At 35.0% G+C, this 24,221-nt stretch overlaps 1 protein-coding gene across 1 annotated transcript; it reads left to right on the top strand.

The window, feature by feature from the left end:
- Positions 1-23,139: 23,139 nt before the first annotated feature.
- Positions 23,140-23,964, top strand: LOC141719105 (uncharacterized). The gene is made up of 2 exons (XM_074521489.1): positions 23,140-23,323; positions 23,438-23,964. The coding sequence occupies exons 1-2, from the start codon at positions 23,140-23,142 to the stop codon at positions 23,962-23,964; spliced, it is 711 nt and encodes a 236-aa protein (XP_074377590.1).
- Positions 23,965-24,221: the final 257 nt, after the last annotated feature.

The following is a 24,221-nucleotide window of genomic DNA, read 5'->3' as shown; positions in this document are numbered from 1 at the left end:
TAGTATTAATTCTCTATTAATTAATTAAGTCATATAATTTAATTAAGAAAATAAATTAAATCTGCAAATATTAATTTATTGATTAATTGAATTAATTGATTAATTAATTCTGAATTAATATTAAGAATTTTCTGAATTATAATTGAATTAAAATCAGTTTTAATTCAGTAAGACAATTGAGATTGAACTGGCATGACAATCTGGATTGTCATACCGATTGTCATGCCAGGCCATTCCTGATTGTCTAACCGAAAGTTCTACTGGAAGGAGAATTGTCTTGCCAGTTCATTTTGATAGTCTTGCTAGTTCATTTAATTGTCTCACTGAAAGTCATGGTGGTTCAACAGTTTGTCTTGCTAGCTCAACAGATTATCTCACAGAAAGTCATGCCAATTCTCAGATAGTCATGCTAGTTCAAGTGGATTCTGTTGATTGAAATATAAAAGACAGAAGCAGTAGAAAATATAAAACACAATAGAAACCAACCAAGAACAAAAGAAGCAGAGCCGCAAAATATTTCATCTCTTCAACTGCTGAATTAAGATTATCAATTTCTAGTTATTAAAGTTAAATCCAAACCACTAGAAATCATTCTCTTGTTCTTGTGTAACTATCTAGCGGATCAAAATCCCTAGAACTTAATCTCAAATTGCTTCTAGCATTTGATTTTTTTTATTGCAAAAATAGAAAAAGTTCATGTCAAATTTATTCTAGATTTGTGATAATTAATTTGAGATTAATACCTTGTAATCGATACCGTTGTTGTAACACCTTTCAAGTTTAATAATATTTTTATTTAACTTGAATTTTGTTTCAATTTTTTATTCCGCATTAAATTCGATTAAACGGTATATTTTGTATTCAACCCCCCTTCTACAAACATATTGGGACCTAACACTCTATCTGAAGGAAATGTTGATAACTCATCTGGAAACATATCTTGAAACTCCTTAATTGCTATAAAATCTTCAAATTTTGTTTGCTTCTGACTTTTATTTGTCTCATAATCACCATAATGCTCTCATCTTGATCACCGTAATCATCGTTAACAAATTCTTTACCCTCCTTCTTCCGTTATACCTCATCATATTCTGATTTGACGTCTTCAGGACTATCTCTTCATCACTACGGTTCGTCTGGGCATCATGCTTAAATAGTTAATCCATTCCTTAGAATAATGTCAAATCCTCTTATCTCAAATGATATCAATTATTTGCAACTTATTGCCAGAAATCTCAATTCCACCATTGGTACTCACTTATTTAACACTTGCATGTTCTTGAATTTACTAGTCCTATAGTCATAATCTTATTAATTCAACGGGGTAAATCATCTTATCAACAATACCTTGGGAAATAAACAATCAAATTACTTCCACATCTTTCAATAATTTAACGCATAAGGTATCCACAATAATTATTCACGTCACCGCATCCGTATTCTGAATAACATATTTCACAGACAAATCATAAGTTCTCGTTCTTGGAGACGTATTCCTAATTGGAGTAGATTCCCCTAGCTCTTAGTGGATCATTTACTAGGGCTAATGGTTGCAATCCTTTCCATATGCCCTGGTTTCCTTCCCGCGCATAAGAGGTAGCTAGAACTTTGCTCGCTTGGTTCATAATACGTTGATTTGTTTGAAAAACTTTCACAAAGAACGACGGTATAACGTAATAACTAGAAGGATTCATAATTCAAAAAACTTGAAGTTGAAAAAAAAGAAGAAAAAATGATTTGGATATGAATGAGACAACCAAATTGGTACTTAAGATGGCCAGTCTTTCATACCATATGGCATACAGCACATGATTAGGTGGTGTCCCACCCGACTCTTCATCATTCTGACAAAGTGTCTCACCATAACACTGTTTGTCCCAATCAGAAAGCAAAACTTGAGGGAAACAATTAAATTTGAAAAGAATGCAATATCCTTCTTTTCGATATCATAGCAAAGAGTTTATTTAAGAAAAGAAGTTCGTACTTATTTAGGAATCAAAAAGGAATATACGCTGTAAGATTGAAGACAAGAACGATACCATTGGTCACCATCCACATTTCACTTGTATTCATCTTTCAAGCTTGTTCGATCATATCCCAATTGCGTCATATAACAACTTTAGAAAGTATGCTGAAATGCTTTCGCAAATTAGGCGATGCTGTAGATTCTTACTTGTTAAGTCTTGCGTCTTTACCATCGCACCTACACGTATAATATTTTAACAATTCGATCATAATGGTGTTCCTACCAGATAACTTCGAGTTTCCTCTTTTTAATTTAGAATAACCACGAATCATTCAACATAACAATCCTTTTGTTAATAATATTCTTCTTTTAGAAAAGTCTGGAAATCTTCCCAATCTTCTTCAATCATGCTCAGGTCCCTTTTTAAACCAATGAATTCTTTAAACTTTAATGGTCTCTGCAACTGGATGAATAATTACTCCATACATGGATTCTGTTATTAATCTTGTCAAACAATATTTGCACCTTATCGTTAGGAATAATCAACTTTTTCATAATCGCCAGTTACTTTGTTCTCTGAATTAACAATACTAAGTCTGAAACAAACATCTTTCCAGGTAATCCGGGTCTTTTGACAGACAAGAAACTCAAGTAGTAACTTGACAACCAATGTTTAAAACTTATTTTAATTCAAAAAGGCTTTTAGAAATTTTGTAAGGAAAATCTTTTTCGAAAACTTTTTAAAATTTTGAAAATCATAAATCTGGTTGTCCTTACTGTATGAGTTGGTTGTTGTCCTTCCGACCTATAACAAGGTACCAAATTAAAGGAACGATCACATAAAGGTTCATTCACTTCAATCTACCTTCTCTCCTTTATTGGGTCCATTTGCCTTCCTTAATCGACGATCACTTCATTTATCATTGCATGTTATTGTATTCGTAGCTTCACATCAACACTTTCATACTGGTAATGCTCCCATCATCAACTTTGCAGTCATTAAGTGGAATAGGTCTATCCAGTAGCCACCAAGTCTATTTCATAGAACAAAGTTTGCTTATATCACATCACATCACTACTTTATATATCACATTTATCATAGTACCATCATCTAATTCTACAAAAATTTCAGATCTATACTTTTCTCTCTAACTCTTTCAAAATTGATCTAGTCCATTCCACAAGCTAATCACGGGTGGCCTATTCACTAGTGGCTCTATTTAATCTGGTAGAAATTATCCTCTGAAACACGCGAATCTTCTTTCTAAACTCCCTTTCACCTTTATTAATATCTTATGCACTTACCATTTAATGTAACTATCGAATCCATCCTCGTAGGGACTATTGCTTCATAAGACGGGTTTTAAACCGGGGGTATAGAATAGGGTGTAGGGTAACCTAAAGAGATACACTCACAGCCGAATGTCTAGTAAAATAAAATTAAACAGATGGAGGTTCTTAAATAGGTAGTCTCGTATCAAAAGGTGGTAGAATAACGTAGAATAGCTTGAAGAGGTGCAACTGTTATAACGGAAGGTAGTACCATTAATACTGATGGAAGAACAAGGTGCAAATCAAATCTGATAGAAGATGACGATCCTCGAACGGAAAACTTCAAACGATCAGATGATACAGGGAAGTCAGGATCTGCCATTGCCGTAGCCTGGAGATCACGTCGCAAGTTAAGAATCCTGAATCGCAACACAAACCGCACCGGAGACCTACTATATAATCGCACTCAACCTCACAACGCCTTATCTTTCTATTTCCTATTCCTAATCTTAACCCTCTACCCAATCCCGACAATCTAGGCTTGTTTCAGTGACTTATAACCTGTAACTCTGATACCAACCTGTGGCGCCCTCCAAACCCGGGTCAGAAGTTTGGGGTCCACAACACATACACAACATATAAACCTGTATATAAGATATTATTTGCAATTACCCTGCTTTACATAACCACAGATCGCAACAGGTTAAAGTATGAAAACAAGCTACAACCTTAAATTTTATTACAACGTACCAAATCCCAACTAATTTAACTTACAACTGATAATAAAATTATTCTTACAATCTTACTATCTCACTACCGCAATAAGCTCCTGCTAGCTCGATCCAACTCAATCTGGAATCCTAGCTCGTACATTGAACTGGGTAACCCCGTTATCAACCGTATCCTTTTCAACTGTAAAATATATAAAAAGATTCGCAAGAGTTAGCTCAGCAAGTCATAATAACGATAACTGGGATTAAACAATGATCAAACGAGATGATTCAATGAATCAAGTTTCTTTTTAACTAATCTTTAGAATTGGATATTCATTTTAAGGTTTTTTTAAAAAAAACTAACCCCGAGCGAAGCACACAGCTCTGCTCTACGAACTGGATCCAAGGCACACATTGGCCTAATTCGACCATGAATCTGGTCTGACCACGAATCTGGTCCACAGAAAGAAAACTATCCAATTCTAAAACTATTCAGTGTAATAAACAATGTATGTAACGCCTATGAAATATTATATAATTATTTTTATCAATAAATAATTATTATGTGAGTTTTTGTGTGAATTTTGATGAATTATTTGATGATGGATAATAATATTTGAATGTTTATTTCTGATAAAATTTAGATATTCTAATTTCTAATTATCCAGAATTAAATCTAGATAATTTTGGTACTTTTCTGGTAATTTTTGAATAATCATATGATTTTATAAGGATTTATAGAATTAACAATGATTATTTTTACATAATTATAAAATTACTTTTTAGAATCAGAAATTGTCCCACTTCAATCGTTTTTGCGTTTTTACAACCCGAAACTCTTCCGAAAACTCCTTCCTAACCTAATCTGATAATTCTGAACACTTTTCATGTTTTGACTTTTTCGATCCGGGGTACGGTTTGACCTATATGAGTCCCGGTGTGAAATTTTCGATACACAAACCATTTTATATATCGATAAGAACCCATATTCTCAAAAGGCGAGACATTATTACCTTAATTTCGTATAAAGTATTTTATAGGAAGCTCTGTTTTGATAATTATCCAAATTTGGTATTAGAATCGTATCGTCTTTTCAGTTACTTAGCAGCTAAGTAACCTAATTTCGGACCCGATATGTAAATATAATTATCAAAATATTAAATGAATAAAATATGTGATGGTTCTGTCAGTTATGTGTTATTGTGATGTCAATTGTTTGTGAATTATTGGACGCAAAGGTTAATTTTATAATTAATTATTGAGCTGTATGGATATCATTCATTTTAAAATGATTTTATTAAATATTTATTCTCATAAATGCTAAAATTGCTCCTAAAATTATTTTTGTTGTTTTATAATTTTATTTATTATTTTTAAGAGTTTATAAAATTTAGAAATCAATATTTTATTGATTAATTATTTTTAAATGATTTTCTGAATTGCACTTAATTGTAAAATAAGTATTTAATTCCAAGATGTTTCAAAAATCATGAAAATTTTATTTTATTAACTTTTAAATATTTCGAGAGTTTTAAAATTATTTTGAAAATTTTCGGGGTTAATTTCACTCGCGTGTTGTTTCTTTTAATTAATAAAAGCATGTATAAACTGCATTTAAGAAATTATTTTAAAATTATGAAAATTACATTTTTTTTATTTACTCTGGGATAATTCTGATATGTTAAGAGTAATATGGATTTATTTCAATGTATTTTTAATCGCACGTTGTTTCGTTCGATCGCTAAATCCGGGTATTTATTGCGCCCCAAAATTTATTTTAAAATTTCAAAATTTATGTTTTGTTAAGTTCGGGATATTCACAACATTGTAAAATTATTTTGGTTCGGACCTGATTAAAATTCAAATGTAAATCGCATCAAAATTGATCAAGACAGGGGCAGATTATTAATTTCCAGACACGTGTCTCATTTTATTGATTCGTGGCAGTCAGATAAACACACACACATAAACATCAATTATTTGTCTCTCCTCTTTCGATATCTCTCGAACTCTCTCTGTTCCTCTCATAAAAATCTCTCTACTCCCTCTCTCCTCCCCTCTCTCTTCTTCTCCGTTCCTTCTTCGTTCTCTGTGTTCTCTGTCGTTATTTCTTTTCCGGCCAGTTGTCGTCGTGCCTCTGGTACCGCCGTTTTTCCCTTTTTCCGGCGAGTCCCTGCCGTTTTCTTCTTCCCTGCTCGGTAAATATATATATATATATACATATACGTATGTATATGTTGTGAGCGTGTTATTTCTGTGTTTTTCATTCTGCCGTCGCCGCCCTCCCGGTGTTTTCCGACGAGCGGTGGCGTGTGCAGGATGCGTGTGTGTGGGTGTGTTTGTGTGTATATCATGTGTGTGCGTGCGATTGTGTGCGTGTGTGCGTTGTGTGTGTGAGTTGTGTGTGTTCTTTGTGTGTGAACACCGTTGTGTTCTGTTTCCCTGATCGTCGGTTTCATATTTGTTTAGTTTCCGGCTTGTTTCGCTGGTGCTCTGTGGTTTCTGATTGTGATGTTGGGGGCGCGTGCGTGTTACGCGCGTGTGGCTGTTTAATCGGACTGTTATTAATATTTTATTTGTTTACTGCAGGGATTATTTGACTCGTTTCATGATAATAAATTAATGATTTTCCGCAGAAAAATAATATAACGAATCGGTGAAATTCGTGTTGGACGTCCGTTATAAACGGGAACCCGCGAATTTTATCGCCGTCGACGATGAGTCTCGGCGAGTCGACGGTGGACGGTGATGAATAAATTATGAGTCCTAAATTATAAATAAAATAAAATTAAAATTAGTTTGTGAAATAAATTTCAAAATGAAAAACAAAATACGAATAACAGTACATAATAATTGAATTCATATCGGTGGTTGGGATTGATTATTGGATTGTGGATTGTGTTGTGGTTGTGATTTGATGTCGAAATGATTCGACGGGCAGACCGATAAATAGAGGAAACGCTGCCCGATTTTCGGGAAATTAATTCCGAAAAATACGGGAACGTACCCTATAATTATCGGAGACGTCGAATAACCATATATAGTTATATTATATGAACTTAGGTGCGATTGAGACAAAATAATTTATAAATAATCGATTTCCCTGTTTTTCAAAATGACGAATATATGTATTTTCCAAAAATAAATATCGAACCGAGTTTTGAAAATGCAAACCATAATTGCTATGTGTATTTCAATAATACCTATAAATATGAGTTAGGTTATGAAATCGTATGGGTAGAATAAGATAGTGATTTGATATTAAGCGAAATGATTATCTGAATTAGGGTATTTTAACAGTGTAGATCCTAGTCGAAAGACCCGAGGTTTGACGTTAGACTAAGAGTGATCTAGCGATTAGCTGTCGAGATTAACGAAGTTCCAATCGAAGGGCCTGAGTGTTGGGATTGTATCCAGAATGGGATAATAGTTTAATGATAAGGCCGAACGTTCAAGTCGACCAATAATAGTGATTAAAGCTTACCGAGGCAAGTATTCTGGATTTTCCTTTTAAATACTGCAAGTATTCCTGATTTTCTGCAAATATTTATTCGTTCCTATTCTAAGTTCAGAATAGTTAAATTTTTTACATTTCGCTGCAATTACTCATATTATGCATATTCTTTTATTCTTGTTCCTGTAATTCGATTGCTCTCTTGAGCAAATACCCATTCTTTCGGGTTATTTGTGAACCCTGAATTGGGATGTTTTGAATTCAAAATGATTTGACATCAAAACACTCTACGGGCTGGATAGTGATATTTTGGGGATTGAGTTTTACTTAATCCTAAGGACCGAAACATAACCGGTGCCTTGAGATGGACTGTAGTGCCTGGGGACCCGACTAGATCTATATATTGAGATATAGATCTGCATTATATTCTGACTGATCAGCAGAGTATAGATGCGAACTAGTGTCCAGTCTAATTTGATGTTGATCGCCATTAATGGCATTCTCTCTCGAAAGGTTTTCATGATTCCAAAACCGGACAGAACCCTGGTTCAGGAGATGAATCTAGGAATCGCTTGTTGCTTTTAGATTTATAATCGAAGGCGGGTGACAACCAACGTTTACTCGCTCAAAACACTCAAATAAATAGAATTGTTTAAAATTGTTTTAAGATTTTGTCCGGGAGTTTTTCCTTTGTTATTAATATTTGAACTCAAATTATATACTTGCTTTTTTTTTGGCTCACTCTTGCTTTGTCAATTCTTATTTCTGCCAGAAACAGATAAGGATAAAAATGAATAGCTTAGATAGACAACAGAAGTTCGAGAAATCTCCGCTGCGAGAAGTGGAAGAAGTTAGAAGAATATGACACAAGCATTAGTTCAAAGGTATTTACACTTGTATTCAATTTATTGTGAGTTATAAAGAGGTAGATTCTTGTTTCATACCATAACCTGTAAACGATCATGATTCAAGGGGTTAATTGAATATTCTTTTGCTTTAGGTAAAGATTGTTTTCGTGATACTAAATCTTGACCCCGGATTTGGGATGTTACAATGTAATTCAATAAACAAGATCATAATCAACAGTGATAAAGCGTTGGTATAAAAGCGTAATGCGATTCATGAGTATCACAAAGGTATGTCAAAATATGTATAAGAAATGGTTTTCAGCCTGTAAGAGGATCAAGTATTAGACGAACAATGATTTTTGCAAGGTTTAGTTCTTTGATGTTATAAAAATGGTTGGGGTATAAAAGTTTCTGTGTTTTCAAACAATTTTCTTCCAGTGTTTGGTGTTTGGTAGTTATACATTTGGGGAGCAGTATCATATTTGGGTGGTTTGGTATCTGAAAATCAATAAAGGAGGGTTTACAAAGAATAAGGCTTATGGCTTAAAGATCAAATGAGGTGGCTCAGGTTCAAGGCTGAAGGATTCAAAGTACTTACAATATAAAACAAAGCTATTTTGAATATTTAACAATATGTTACAGAAAAATTTAGAAATATTTGCATTATATCTCGAAAAAGGTTTAGAAGTACTTGCCTTACAGGGCTTTACAACTATTACTGATCGACTCTGAGCCGACTCTGTTGCTCAGGCTTTATTGTCTATCCACTAGATCACTCTGGATTTGACCTCAACACTTAAGTCCTTTGATTGGAACCTTACTGAGCTTTTCGACTGACCACCAACTATCTTTCATCCAATGCCAATTCTCGGGCATTCCGAATAGAACCTACAAGGTCGAAACACCCTAACTTAGACATTCGATTATGCTTGACATATCCTCGCTAACAATCTACCCAGGCATTAACAAAACCCGAATCGTAACATACTTCATACAATAATACACGTATCACTTAGGGTTTATATTCTCAAATATCGGGTCAGAGCTCATTTTCAGAAAATACGTATACTCGTCATTTTACGAAATTAGGGTTACTGAGCTTTGGACCGAACATTCAACGCAACATACAATCAGGTTTTGTATAAAACATACGTATATGTATTTACTTATACACGCTCGACGTCCCGATAATCCCCGGATATGCTCCCATATTTCCGTAGTTGATTTTCCGGAAATCGGGTAGCGTCTCCTTTGTTTATCGTACTACCCGTCGATAATCAATCGACGTCAATTCAACAACAAACAATCTAATAATTACTTCAACCGATACCATACCCGAAATCCACGTCACAAATCCCAATCATCGATTCAACTACTTGATTAGTACTATTATTCGCATTCCAATTCGGACCTTAATAATTATATCCGACTATTTACAATTTGAAAATAAGGGTACAAATCAAATATTAAATATTGTTTTATAATTTCAGGACTCAGAATTATTTCATCACAGTCCACCGTCAGATCATCGAAACTCATCGCTGACGGCGGTAAAACCCGGAGGTACCCGTGTCGGGTTTCCAGTCACGAGTTCCACCGATTAACCGGAATAATTCCCGCACAAAAATATACTTTCTTTCACGAAACCAATCAAGTAATTCCTATAGAAACTAATTAAAATAATTGAGAGAATTTCCATCAAAACGCACGCGTACAAACACGCGCCAACAACACTAAACGAACACAACAGGAAAACAGTCGGCGGCAGCACATCAAACCACGACACACACAGTCGATACACTGCAACACACACATATACTGGGTACACTTACACACACTTAAATACATACACATCCATCGTAATATACACGCATACGCGTAAATATATATATATACAAATGAATTTCCATGACTGAATCAAGATATAAGCCGAAACAGAGCATCATCGGAAAAGGAAAAGAAAGCGGCCGGAAAAAAAATGTCGGCAACTTACCGGAAAGACGCGAGAACACACGCGGGGACAAGGGGAACAGAGAGATACAGGGGAATTAGAGGAGAAAAGTGAGAGAGAAGAGGTTGAAGAGCATAAAATCGAGAGAGAGACTTCAACATAACAGAGGAGAGGGATCAGAGATTTTTTGATCGGGACAAAAGAAACAGGGGTGTATTCGTGTCTGTTTATGTTGCATAACACATGTCCAGCTATAGGACACGTACCCCTCTATATAATCAAATTTTTATTCCGCGTTTCGATATATACGACCCAATGTGCACTTTAAACAAATTCCGAAAATTATGGAAATAGTCTTAAAATATCATAAATATCCCAATGTTCGTAAAAACATAAATTTTGTAATTTTAAAATAATTTTCGAAAGGTAGTTTATACCCGCTTTTCGCAATTAAACGAATTGACGCGCGGGTGAAATTAATCCCGAAAATTACCAAAATAATTTTAAAATTCTCAAAATATTCCAAACTTGAATAAATATGAGTTTCATAATTTTTGAAGAAATCTGGAATTAAATACGGACTTTACAATTAAATGTAATCAGAAAATCATCCAGGGTTAAATAATTGATAAATATTGATTTTTAAATTTTGTAAAATCCCAAAAATAATTATTGAAATTATAAAATCATAAATCTAATTTTAGAGACAATCCAAATATTTACAGATTTAAAACTGTAATAAAATGACCTTTTAAAAATAAAACAGAGCAATATAACTCAATTTTTAACTATACATTCCAATCCTTTACACCAATAAATCACAGACAAATAGTATATATCAACACACTGCTTCCAAAACCAAGACACATATGTTATTTAATTAATACTTTTCATAATTACATATTTAAATAATTCAAAAAAAAAATACACGTGTCGTTATAATAATGGGATGAGAAGTAGTGTTGTTAAGTATATGTGATGTCTAATAGAGGAAACGAGACGTAGAAAAGGGAAGCAAGTGGTCAGTGTGTGGGAACCGATTGACAAGTGTTAGTAAAGTGAAAGCGAATTGATAAGGCAAGTGTCCATGAACTTTCTTGTAGTGTAATGGCAAGTGCTTCTAATCTTCTTGTTGTAATGTATTGTAAGTACTTTTGAACTCTTTTCATTATGTTGCAATTATTCCTAATAGTTCTTGTTCTATATTGCAAGTACTTTGAAGTACTTAACCCTAAGCCCTAATTCTTATTGATCTTGAGCCGTAAGCCTGATTTCCTGTAAACCATTGATTGTTGAATTCTTGGATATGAACCACATATATCCGATACTACTCCAGAAATACATATCTACCACATACTGGTCTTTGATATGAGATTGCTTAACAGATGAACCTTTATGCCTTGTATAATAGAATACCATTCCTTGTAACTTTTGAACCTTTGGTCTTCTACACTCTGATTCTTTCCCTAGATTGAAAGCCAATCTTCCTGTTTACCTTGCTATACCTTCATGGTGTTGTGAATCACCTTATGCTTCAAGATAAATACTATTTATGATTCAGTTTATTGAATTATATTTCTTATCATGTTATTATTATAGAATTGGATTATTTTTAAATTTGGACCAGATTCGTAGTCATAATAGGCCAATGTATGCCTTGGATCCAGTATATAGAGCAAAGCTGGGAGCCTTGCTCAGGGTTAGCGCGTGACTGATCAGCAGCCTAACCTTGGTTTTTTTAAAAAAGTGAATATCCAATTCTAATCATTGCTTATCAAGAAAATTGATTCCCCATGTCATTTAAATTGATCATTATTAAATCTCGGTGTTGTCATTGTGACTTGCTGAGCTAGTTAGCTCACTCTTGCGAATCTGTTAATGTTCTTTTCCAGTTAAGAAGGAAACTGATGATGGCAAGGATCCTCAATCGAGTGTGCAAGCTAGGTTTTCAGGTTGAAATGGAATGAGCTAGTGGAAGTTGTGTGACTTAGTATGTGTTAAAAGTTTGTAATAAAGCTTGACTTTAGATGTAAGATAAATAAATTTGGGATTTGGTACGTTTGTAATAAATAAGATTGTGGCTTGTGGATATACTTTGAACTGTTGCGATCCATGGATATGGTAAGTAGGGTCATTGCATATATTGTTATTATATAAATAGGTTTATATATGGTGTGTGTCTGTGTGTTATGGACCACAAACTTCTGACCCGGGTTTGGAGGGCACCACAGGTTTGGTATCAGAGGTACAGTTTAAAAGTCACTGCCACAAGCCTAGATTGTCAAGAATGGGTAGAGGGTTAAGATTAGAATTAAGAAATGGAAAAATAGAACGTCGAGAGGTTGAGTGCAGCTAAATAGTAGGTTTTAGTATGATTCGTGGCGAGATTCGAGATTCTTATCTAGTAGCGTAATTTTCAGATAACAGCGATGGCAGATTCCTTTATTTCAATATTATCTGATCACTCGGAACCTTCAGTTGGAGGACCGTCAGCTGACCTACGTCCTGCTCTTCCACCGGTGTCAGCTATAGTACCAGTTATGATGGTTGCACCATTACAAGCTATTCCACTTCCTAGTGTGAGACCACCTATTCGATGACCCCCACCTATTGATTCTGATTCTACCAGACTTTCGGTGGCGGGTGCATCTTTTCATTTTACTCCACACCTTGTCCCATATCATAAGTATGAGGCTCTTCTTCTAGAACGAGAGGCCTTGTTAGCCCATATTCAGGAGTTACAACACATCATAAGGACTATAGATGTTGACAGGAAAGTAAAAGAGCTTCGGAATGAGATTCAGGTGACCCGTAAAATACTTGAGGCTAGACTTCACGGAGCTACTTGCGAGTATGCAGCCCCAGATGCTCTTAGGGGGTGGGCCAGAGAAGCATTGGAGGATTTTGAAAGACTTGGTGGACTAGAGTTTCCATAACGCTAAACGACATGAATGATGTGATAACCGATATATGTAAAATAATGTGTAATGTGTATTATCTGACTTTTGGTGAGAACGTGAATAATCTGGACTTGCTAAATAAGGATAGGCCTGTTGTACCTTTGCCTTTAATAAAATGTTTTGCGCTTGTACCAACAAATTTTGATATATATCAGTACCTTTCCTTTCCAACATTGTCATTTACTTTACCATAACTGTTTTATCTTACTGCACCAGTTTTGAAACTTTTTTGATAACATGTACCCTTTTCCCCTTAACTATTTACATTTTGTAAAGAAGCATGCAATTTACTTAGTTCAACTATTGAAAATATTTTCAAAAAAAGATATTTCTGTTTAAATAAATCTTTTCATAAAAAGGATCTTGATTTAAACACTATATAAATTGTTTGATTCTTTACAGAAAATGCCTCCAAAAAGAAATACTCTTCCGACCAACCAGAATGAATAAACCAACAACAACAACACCCAAGACAACAACAACCAGAATGCCAACTCAGGTCCCATAGACCCAACTGTAGGCCAGATTCTTCAGATCTTGGCTCAACAAATAGTTCACCTGACTCAACAATAGCAGAGGTAGACCAACCCTCAAATAACCTTTAAGACCTTTCGGGATGTGAATCCACCAGAGTTTAAGGGTTCTGTAGATCCTATTGAGGCAAGAGTCTGGTTAAAGGAAATTGAGAAGACATTTGCCTTAGTTAAAGTGACGAAGGAGCAGAAGACTGAGTTTGCAAGTTACTATCTAAAGAATGAAGCCACCTACTGGTGGGAAACTATTAAGATGTTGGAAGGTACAGATGATGTTACGTGGAATATATTCAAGGAGCTGTTTTTAGAAAAGTATTTCCCTCAATTTTTTCAGGATCAAATGGAGATGAAATTTCTGGAACAAAAGCAGGGAAATATGTCATATGTGGACACTGATAGGAAGAAGGCTAAGAGGTTTTAGCAAGGACTCAAGTCATGGATCTGAGAGAAGGTGGCCATATTTGAGTTGGATACGTATGCGGGAGTTGTACTGAAGGCTATGATTGCGGAGACGGAGAGTGAAATGTCTAAGAAGGAGAAAGAAGGTGAGAAGAGGAAATTTAAAGGAAGTGAAGGACAGTCCCCAGCAGGGAAGTTTCCAAATTTTAATCAGAGGAAGGGAAAGTTCCAGCCCAGAAGAAATTTTAACAGACAAAATGCAGGCAACGGAGGCCAAGGTAACCGCCCAGCCATTGGGAACCAGCCAACCCATCAAAGGCCAGCTATACCAAACTGTCAAGTCTGTGGAAAGAAACATGGTGGAGTTTGCAACAAGTTGAATGTGGTCTGCTACAGATGCAACCAGAAGGGGCACTATTCAAGGGAGTATCGTAGTCAGCCAGAGAGCCAGTCAGCAAGGACCAGCCTACCAAGAATCAGACAGGTAAGGTTCTAGTAATTGGATTTACTTGTTTTAAGTGCGGGAAGCCATGACACATATAAAGGGATTCCAAGGCACCAATTCTAGTTAATAATACACTGAGAATCATGAGAGCTACTCCAACAGTGAATGAACCTCCCAGAGCTAGAGTTTATGACATGTATGTGAAGGATGCTATTATGGACACTGATGTTGTGGCAGGTACGCTTACTGTGAACTCCTTATGTTATAAAGTGCTAGTAGATTCAGGAGCAACTCGATCATTTATTTCTCAAGGTTTTGTTGATAAGTTGAATTATCCAGTTGAATTGTTAAGTGATATTATGACGGTAGAATTAGCAAATCAGGAGCGTGTATCTGTTAACCAAGTGTGTAAGAGCTGTGAGATTGAGATTTCTGGCCATAAGTTTGATGCTGAATTGATACCATTTAAGTTAGGAGAGTTTGACGTTATTTTAGGAATGGACTGGCTATCTAATCACGATGCTCAGATAGACTGTCATAATAAGAAAGTAACATTGAAGATGTTAAACGAGAAAGTGGTGACGTTTAGAGGCCAGAGGCAAGCGAAGAAGTTCTTGACGATGATTCAAGCTAAGAAATTACTACGACAAGGATGCGAGCATTTCATTGCATATGTAATAGATAGAAATCAGGAGCCATCAAAAATGGAAGACATTCCAGTGGTAAATGAATTTCCAGACGTGTTTCTAGATGAATTACCAGGACTTCCTCCAGATAGAGAAATCGAATTTGCAATCGACTCAGCACCTGGAACGGAACCAGTATCTAAGGCCCCATACCGAATGGCGCTAGTGGAGATGAAGGAATTGGCAAAGTAATTGCAAGAATTGTTGGAGAAAGGAGTGATTAGACCCAGTATATCCCCATGGGGTGCACCAGTACTATTTGTTAAGAAGAAGGATGGAAGCATGAGGTTATGCATCGACTATAGATAACTCAATAAGCTTACGATTAAGAACAAGTACCCATTACCTCGAATCGATGATTTGTTTGATCAATTGAAAGGAGCCAAGTACTTCTCTAAGATTGATTTGAGATCCGGATATCACTAGTTAAACATCAAGCCTGAAGATATACTAAAGACAACTTTCAGAACAAGGTACGGTCATTATGAATTCTTAGTGATGTCTTTTGGATTGACCAATGCCCCAACGACATTTATGGACTTGATGAACAGAATTTTCAAGGAATATCTGGACAAGTTTGTCATTATGTTTATTGATGATATTTTGATCTACTCAAAGTCAACGGAAGATCACGCGGAGCATTTAAGGATAACTTTGGAAATTTTGAGAAAGAAGAAGTTATATGCCAAGTTTTCAAAGTGTGAGTTTTGGTTACAAGAAGTCCAATTTTAGGACACTTAGTCAGTAGCGAAGGGATCAAAATGGACCCAGCGAAGATTGAAGCTATTACGAATTGGGAAAGGCCAAAAACACCAACAGAGGTAAGGAGTTTCTTGGGATTAGCGGGATATTATCGACGATTTTTCAAGATTTCTCGAAAATTTCGACGCCTTTGACGAAGCTTACCAGGAAAAATGAGAAATTTATATGTAATGAGAAGTGCTAAGAAAGGTTTTAAGAATTAAAGAAGAGATTGATCATGACACCTATTTTGTCACTTCCAGATGATCAAGAAAATTTCGTAATATATAGTGTTGCTTCTCATAAGGGATTAGGTTGTGTTTTGATGCAGCATGATAAAGTCCCTGCATATGTGTCTAGACAACTGAAACCTCATGAGCAGAAGTATCCTACTCATGACTTGGAACTAGCAGCGATAGTATTCGCCTTGAAGATTTTGAGACACTATTTATATAGAGAAAGATGCGAGATTTATACGGATCATAAGAGTTTGAAGTACATATTCACGCAAAAGGAGCTTAACATGAGACAGAGGAGATGGTTGAAGTTGATCAAAGACTATGATTGCACAATTAATTATCATCCGGGAAAAGTGAATGTGGTGGAAGACACGCTAAGCAGAAAGGAAAGATTGAACGTGTTTACGGTACATGAAGAGTTATACAAGGAATTTCAGTAATTGGACTTGGAAGTCAGAATTTGCAAACCTGATGAAACAAAGATGTACAGTATGACTTTTCAACCATAATTGTTAGAAAAGATAAGAAAGTTCCAAGAGGAAATAATGGATCAGGATATCAACCGTTTGGTTGGAGAAGAGTTATGCACTCAGATGGACGATCAACATATTCTCAGATTTTCATCCAGAATTTGGATACCATTAGTGACCAAACTGAAGAATAAAATTCTACAAGAAGCTCACAATTCAAAGTATTCCATTCATCCGGGAAGTACCAAGATATACAGAGATTTAAAAGAGAATTATTGGTGGCCAGACATGAAGAGAGATATTGCGGAATGGGTTAGTAAATGTTACACGTGTCAAAGAGTTAAGGTGGAGCACCAGAGACCAAGTGGATTATTACAGCCATTACAGATTCCAGAGTGGAAGTGGGAGCACATTCCTATGGATTTTATAGTTGGCCTACCAAGGATGAAAATGAACCATGATGCTATTTGGGTTATAGTGGAAAAACTAACCAAATCAGCTCATTTCTTGCCTATTAATGAAAGATTTTTACTGGATAAGTTGGTTCACATGTATTTGAAGGAAATCGTAATGCGTCATGGAGTCCCTTTGTCTATTGTGTCTGATCGAGATCCACGATTCAATTCAAGATTTTGGAAGAGTTTTCAAGAATGTTTGGGAACTAAGTTGAATATGAGTACGACTTATCATCCGCAGATGGATGACCAAAGCGAGAGAACAATCCAAACAATTAAAGACATGTTACGTGTGTGCCATTGATTTCAAAGGCCATTGGAATGAGCATTTGCCCTTAGTGGAGTTTGCTTATTATTATAGTTATCATGCCAGTATCGGACTTCCTCCCTATGAAGCTCTTTATGGACACAAATGTCGATCACCAATATATTGGGACGAAGTCGGAGAACGTAAGATACTTGGACCTGAGTTGGTACTGAAGACAAAGGAAGTTGTTGAGATCATTCAGAAAAGGCTAATTGCAACGCAAGATCGCCAAAGGAAATATGCAGATCAATTCATAAAGGATGTGGAATTCCAAGAAGGAGATATAGTGTTACTAAAAGTATCACCGTGGAAAGGATTATCGAGATTTGGAAAGAAAGGAAAGTTGAGTCCTAGATAAGTTGGACCTTTTGAAATTTTGAAACGTGTCGACAAGGTAGCATATGAGTTGGCGTTACCCACACACATGGAGCATATTCATAATGTTTTTCACCTATCAATGCTTAAGAGATATAATTCAGAATCTAGGCATATAATTGAGTATGAGCCAATAGAACTTCAGGCAGATTTATCGTATGTAGAGAATCCAATAGAGATTCTAGAAAAGAGAAGGTATTGAGAAATAAAATTATGAATTTAGTACGAGTATTGTGGAGAAACCCAAAGGTTGAAGAGTCAACCTGGGAGTTAGAAAGTGATATGCCAGAAAAGTACCCTCAGTTGTTTACTTGGGAAATTCTGAGGACAAAATCCTTTTAAGGGGGGAGGATGTAATATCTGAAATGTAACGTGTAATTGTTTTTATCAATAAATGATTATTATGTGATTTTTATGTGATTTTTTGTGAATTATCTGATGATTGGTGTTGTTATGTGGATGTTTATATGTGGAAAAGTCTAAGTGTGTTAATTTTATTATGTCCAGAATAAAATATAGATATTTAAGGTATTTTTCTGGTAATTTTTGGAGTAGTATATGATTTTATATTGATTTATGAATTTATTAATTATTTTCTGAATAATTACAAAATTATTTTATAAAGCCGGAAATCGTCCAACCTCAACCGTTTTTACGTTGTTACAACCCGAAACTCTTCTGAAAACTCCTTCCTAACCTAATCTGGTAATTCCGGACATTTTCCATGTTTTGACTTTTTTGATCCGGATTACGGTTTGACCCGTGCGCGGCCCGGCGTAAAATTTTCGATACAACAACCTCTGCGATAACATTATCTTCGTACAAAGCATTTTATAAAAGCACGATTTTGATAATTATTCAAAACAGGATAACGCTTATCAAAAACAGGATAATGCGTATCCAAAACAGGATAATGTTTATCCTAAACGTTATCCGATAGGATCGTTTTTATAGTTACTTAGCGGCTAAGCAGCGTATTTATCGATCTAACACGATCCAGAACGTAGTAATATTCCGTAAATATAAATAGCCCTTTTCTTATTTCATTTCACTCGTATAATCATAATCAGACAGTACAATATTCCGTAAACATAAATAGCCCTTTTCTTATTTCATTTCACTCGTATAATCATAATCAGACAGTATAATATTCTGTAAATATAAATAGCCATTTTCTTATTTCATTTCACTCGTATAATCATAATCAGACAGTACAATATTTCGTAAATATAAATAGCCCGTTTCTTATTTTATTTCACTTGTATAATCATAATATTTCGTAAATATAAATAGCCCTTTTCTTATATCATTTCAATTGATCATTATTTAATCTCAGTGTTGTCATTGTGACTTGATGATCTAGTTAGCTCACTCTTGCGAATCTGTTTATGTTCCTTTCCAGTTAAGAAGGAAACTGGTGATGGCAAGGATCCCAAGTCGAGTGTACAAGCTAGGTTTTCAGATTGAAATGGAATGAGCTAGTGGAAGTTGTGTGACTTAGTATGTGTTAAAAGTTTTTAATAAAGCTTGACTTCAGATGTAAGATAAATAAATTTGGGATTTCGTACTTTTCTAATAAATAAGATTGTGGCTTGTGGAAATACTTTGAACTGTTGCGATCCGTGGATATGGTAAGTAGGGTCATTACATATATTCTTATTATATGAACAAGTTTATATATGGTGTGTGTGTTGTGGACCCCAAACTTCTAACCCGGGTTTGGAGGGCGCCTTAGGGTGCAAGTGGGTTTTCAAGAAGAAAACTGACATGGATGGTAAAGTACAAACTTATAAGACGCGACTAGAGGCAAAAGGTTTCAAACAAATTTATGGTATAGACTATGATGAGACTTTTTCACCGATTACTATGGTCAAGTCCGTCAGGATTTTGTTAGCAATAGTTGCTTACTTTGACTATGAGATTTGGCAAATGGAAGTCAAAACTACTTTCTTATATGGGAGCCTTGAAGAGGATGTATATATGATACAACCTGAGGGTTTTGTCGATCCAAAGTTTGTGAAGATAGTTTGTAAGTTGCTTCTATGTATTTATAGATTGAAGCAAGCCTCAAGGAGAATCAATATTCATTTTGATGAAACGGTCAAAGAGTTTGGCTTTATTCATAATGAAGATGAACCATCTGTTTACAAGAAGGTTAGTGGGGGCCATGTGACTTTCCTAGTATTACATGTAAATGACATATAACAAATAAGGAATGGCATACCTTCTCTACAGGCTATTAAGACTTGGCTAAGAAATAGTTTCTCGGTGAAAGACTTAGGAAATGCTACCTATATATTAGGGATCAAGATCTATAGAGATAGATTGAAAAGATTAATCGACTTAGTCGGAGTACATACATTGATAAAATACTGTATCATTTTAGAATGCATGAGATAAAGAAAGGATATGTTTTGATGTCTCATGGGATAGTGATCTCAAAAGATAATTGCCCTTAAATCATTAGATGATAAGGGCCGTTTGAGAAAGCTCCATATACTTTAGGAATTGGATCTATAAAGTGTATAATGATATATATGTATCCTGATGTTTCGTATGCTTTGAGCATGACGAGCAGATACCAGTCTAATCCAGGTGAGGGTCACTGGATAATTTTCAAGAATATTATTAAGCACTTAAAGAGGACTAAAGATTTATTTTTGGTGTATGGAGAAGATAGGGAACTGGTTGTAAAGGGTACACTGATACTAGTTTCTTAACCTAATTTCTAGATAGACAGGGATGATTATGTGTCTTTGTCTGGTTTGTGTTTTGTCTAAATATAAGTTATGTTAGATGGAATGGTTCATAGCAAGAACATTGATGATTCTATAATGAAAGCCGAATATATTGATACTTTTGAAACAGCCAATGAGACTGTTTAGGCATGTTCTTAGGCGATATCACCATATTAATGAGATTAATGATCAAGGAGATATAAATGTAAAGTGCATAGTAATGATAGTGTTGCAGACCCGTTGAGTAAGGCTTTGTTGCAGCAGAAGCACGATGGTCATACTAGTTCCATGAGTATTAGATACATGGGTGATTGGCTCTAGTTCAAGTGGGAGATTGTTAGTGTTTGTGCCCTAGAGACAACACTATGATATTTTAGTTTAAGACATTAGGATTATTAATGTTTATTTTCTATCGATTATTCCCTTTATAATTTATTAATTCTTAATTTACTGCGATATAAATGTTAGATTAATAAATGTCCTTGAAATATGATATGCAATTCTATGTCTCTAAGTACGTGACTTAGAAATGAGATTATAAAAATAGTATCAATATTCCTAAAGGTCCCTAGTCGAGTATTATTAATAAGGGACAATAATAATGTATTAAGACTGGTGTGTTTGTTGACTGATGATCACATCTCATTGATCATAGGTATAGTGATACTAAAGTCAAAAACATAGGCAGATGTATATGTACATGGTGCTGGACAGACCCAATGTGAGATTCTACATGTCTGTTGTGTCATAAGTAATTCTCACAATGATAATGATGTAATGGTCCTTAGACCTGAAGTCATTATATTTCTATACGAGAATTAATATACATTGATTCCATTAAAAGTTATCCTTGACCGGGTAATGATAAAAGTGGACATTGGGTATATTATGAATCGTATGAGAAATATGAATGATCTAGATGGGATTTAACCCTCTTATTTTAGGAGTGATATTATTGGCCTCTTGTGTGAGCTAGACTATGAAATGCGTGGCCACGCTCAAATGTTGATTTGATATGATAGTCTACTCATTGATCAAGGAAACCTGGATTGAACTATGATGAGGATGACACATTACATGCCTCTAGTTTAATCTATAATATTTGGTTAAAGGGATTATATTACATTGTACATTATTCACTAAAGGTTTAATCGATCACCGATTCAATTATTATTACTTGGGTAGCAATGATGTATTACTAGATGCCGCTCATTGTTTACAATTTTAAATTAGATTTATAATTCGTTGCCAACGTGATAATAACCTATAGGGTCACACACAAAGAGTGCTTGAAGGATTTAATTTAAATTGGATTTAAATTATATTAAAGTAATTCAAATTATTTATAATATTAATTAAGTATGACTTAATTAATTAGATAAATAATGATATTCGAATTTACTAATATTAATTATGAAATTCATTTGTTAAATAATTAAGTGTGACTTAATTATTATACAAATAAGAATTTCGAATTAATAATAACTCCTAATTAGTTAAGAGTTATAATTCTTATTATGCTCTCCATATAATATCTCTTGTGTGACTGATTTTGTAAGCAAGACTTTTACTAAAACCCTAGCCACCAAGGGAGAAGATGGAGAGAGCAAGAAGAAACGAGTTTGTGATAGTACACATTCAATTCTTGCGTTCAAGCATTCGTGTGGATACCGATAGAGCGTAGATCGCGAGACCGAGATGCGTGGTGATTGAACAAGCTTTGGATCTCCATTAGTCAACCAATTTGTAAAGCTTATTAAGGTAAACAACCTGATCTACAAATTATATATCTATTTTTCGCATGGATCATGCGGTGGGTTTCGAAATTCTGATTTTTCACATTTTTAATTACTGTTTCCGTTGTATTTATGTGCTCGAAACCCAACACCAAGCCTAGGTGTTGGGTTTACCATTAAGGTATTCGCATGATAATAAGTCCACAAAAGAATTGTTTTCGAAAGAAGGTGTGTATCACTGAGGAAAACTATTTTTGAATAAACATATCTATCATATATGGAATTATACTTGAGTTTATCATACTGTCATTTCATACTGTAGATTATTATGCTGGACATTATAGCTCATATTTGTTTTCTTAAATTAACACAACACAACAGTGAATCAAGATGCCTATCATGAAACTCACAGCCAGGAAATGGGTAGGAAATGGCCAGCTGTTCCGTATGATGTTTGGTGTTGTACCTCAGGTAGACCGAATAAGCTGGATTGGCTTTCAGTTATTTTTAGTCCTGCTTATTTACAAGTATGACTTATGTAAGATAATAAATAAGAAACATATATTTGGCCGATGTTCTAACCTTACGTAAAGGTTATTTCCGCGATAAGACTTAATCACTTTTGGGATTGTAATAATTATCACTTGTGGATTGATATAACCTAGTAATGAATGGTTCGTTTCCAAGATAATAACCTGTAAGTGTGTGTGTGTGTAGATAATTGTAGGGTCATAAAGGTATGAGTATTTATATATTATGGTACGAGATAAGTGTTATACCGGATTTAAGATGGCGTCGCCTCCTAGATCCCTGACCCCGGATTTTAGGGCGCCACAACGGGGAAGCCAGAGATGACTTGTTTCAAGTACGGAAAAGCTAGTCATATGGCAAAGAATTGTAAGGAGCCTGTACAAAAGGTAAATATTTTGAGGATTGCTAGACCAGCACCTCCACAAGCACAGTCAGCACAGCCTAAGGCACGAACATTCAATATGACAATGAAAGATGTAGTACAAGATGCGGATGTGGTAGCAAGTATGCTTGCTATAAATTCAATAAAAGTTAAAGTGTTAATGGATTCTGGAGCTACTAGATCATTTATCTCATAAAATGTTGTTGATAGACTAAAGTGTGTTGCATACCCTTTAGAATCTAGTTTGGTTATCGAAGTAGCAAATCAAGACAGAGTTATTGCCAATAGGATTTGTCCTAATTGCGATATTGTTATAGAAGGTCGGAACTTTTCTGCTGACTTAATACCATTTAAGTTAGGAGAATTCGACGTCATACTCGGAATGGATTGGTTAGTGAACCACGATACACATATCGAATGTAGAAGCAAGAAAGTGAAATTAAGGTCCAAGGATAGAATTGAGGTGATATTTAAAGGGAAGAAGCAAGACATGAAATTATTAACGGAGATTCAGACAAGGATATTATTATGTCAAGGATGCGAAGCTTATTTGGCTCATGTAAAGGATGTGGAGAAGGAACCCCTAAATATTGAGGACACTCCTGTGGTTAAAGAGTTTACCGATATATTTCCCGATGAATTCCTTGGACTACCTACAGATCGAGAGATCGAATTCACGATTAATTTAGCTCCCAAAACAGAACCAGTTTCAAAAACTCCCTATCAAATGACATTCTTTGAGATGAAGGACCTAGCGACATAGTTGCAAGAATTGTTAGATAAAGGAGTTATCCAACCGAGTGTATCTCCGTGGGGTACACTAGTGTTGTTCATAAAGAAGAAGGATGGAAGCATGAGATTGTGTATCGATTATCGCGAACTCAATAAGTTGACTATCAAGAATAAGCACCCTCTACCGCGAATCGACGATTTATTTGATCAACTAAAAGGAGCTACTTATTTTTTGAAGATTGATTTAAGATCGGGATACCACCAATTGAAGATTAAGGCAGAAGATAT

This window comes from Apium graveolens, chromosome 4 (genome assembly GCF_009905375.1).
Source record: "Apium graveolens cultivar Ventura chromosome 4, ASM990537v1, whole genome shotgun sequence".
Taxonomy (NCBI): domain Eukaryota; kingdom Viridiplantae; phylum Streptophyta; class Magnoliopsida; order Apiales; family Apiaceae; genus Apium; species Apium graveolens.
The sequence above is the reverse complement of the archived record's forward strand: the minus strand, read 5'-3'. Positions and strand labels throughout refer to the sequence as shown.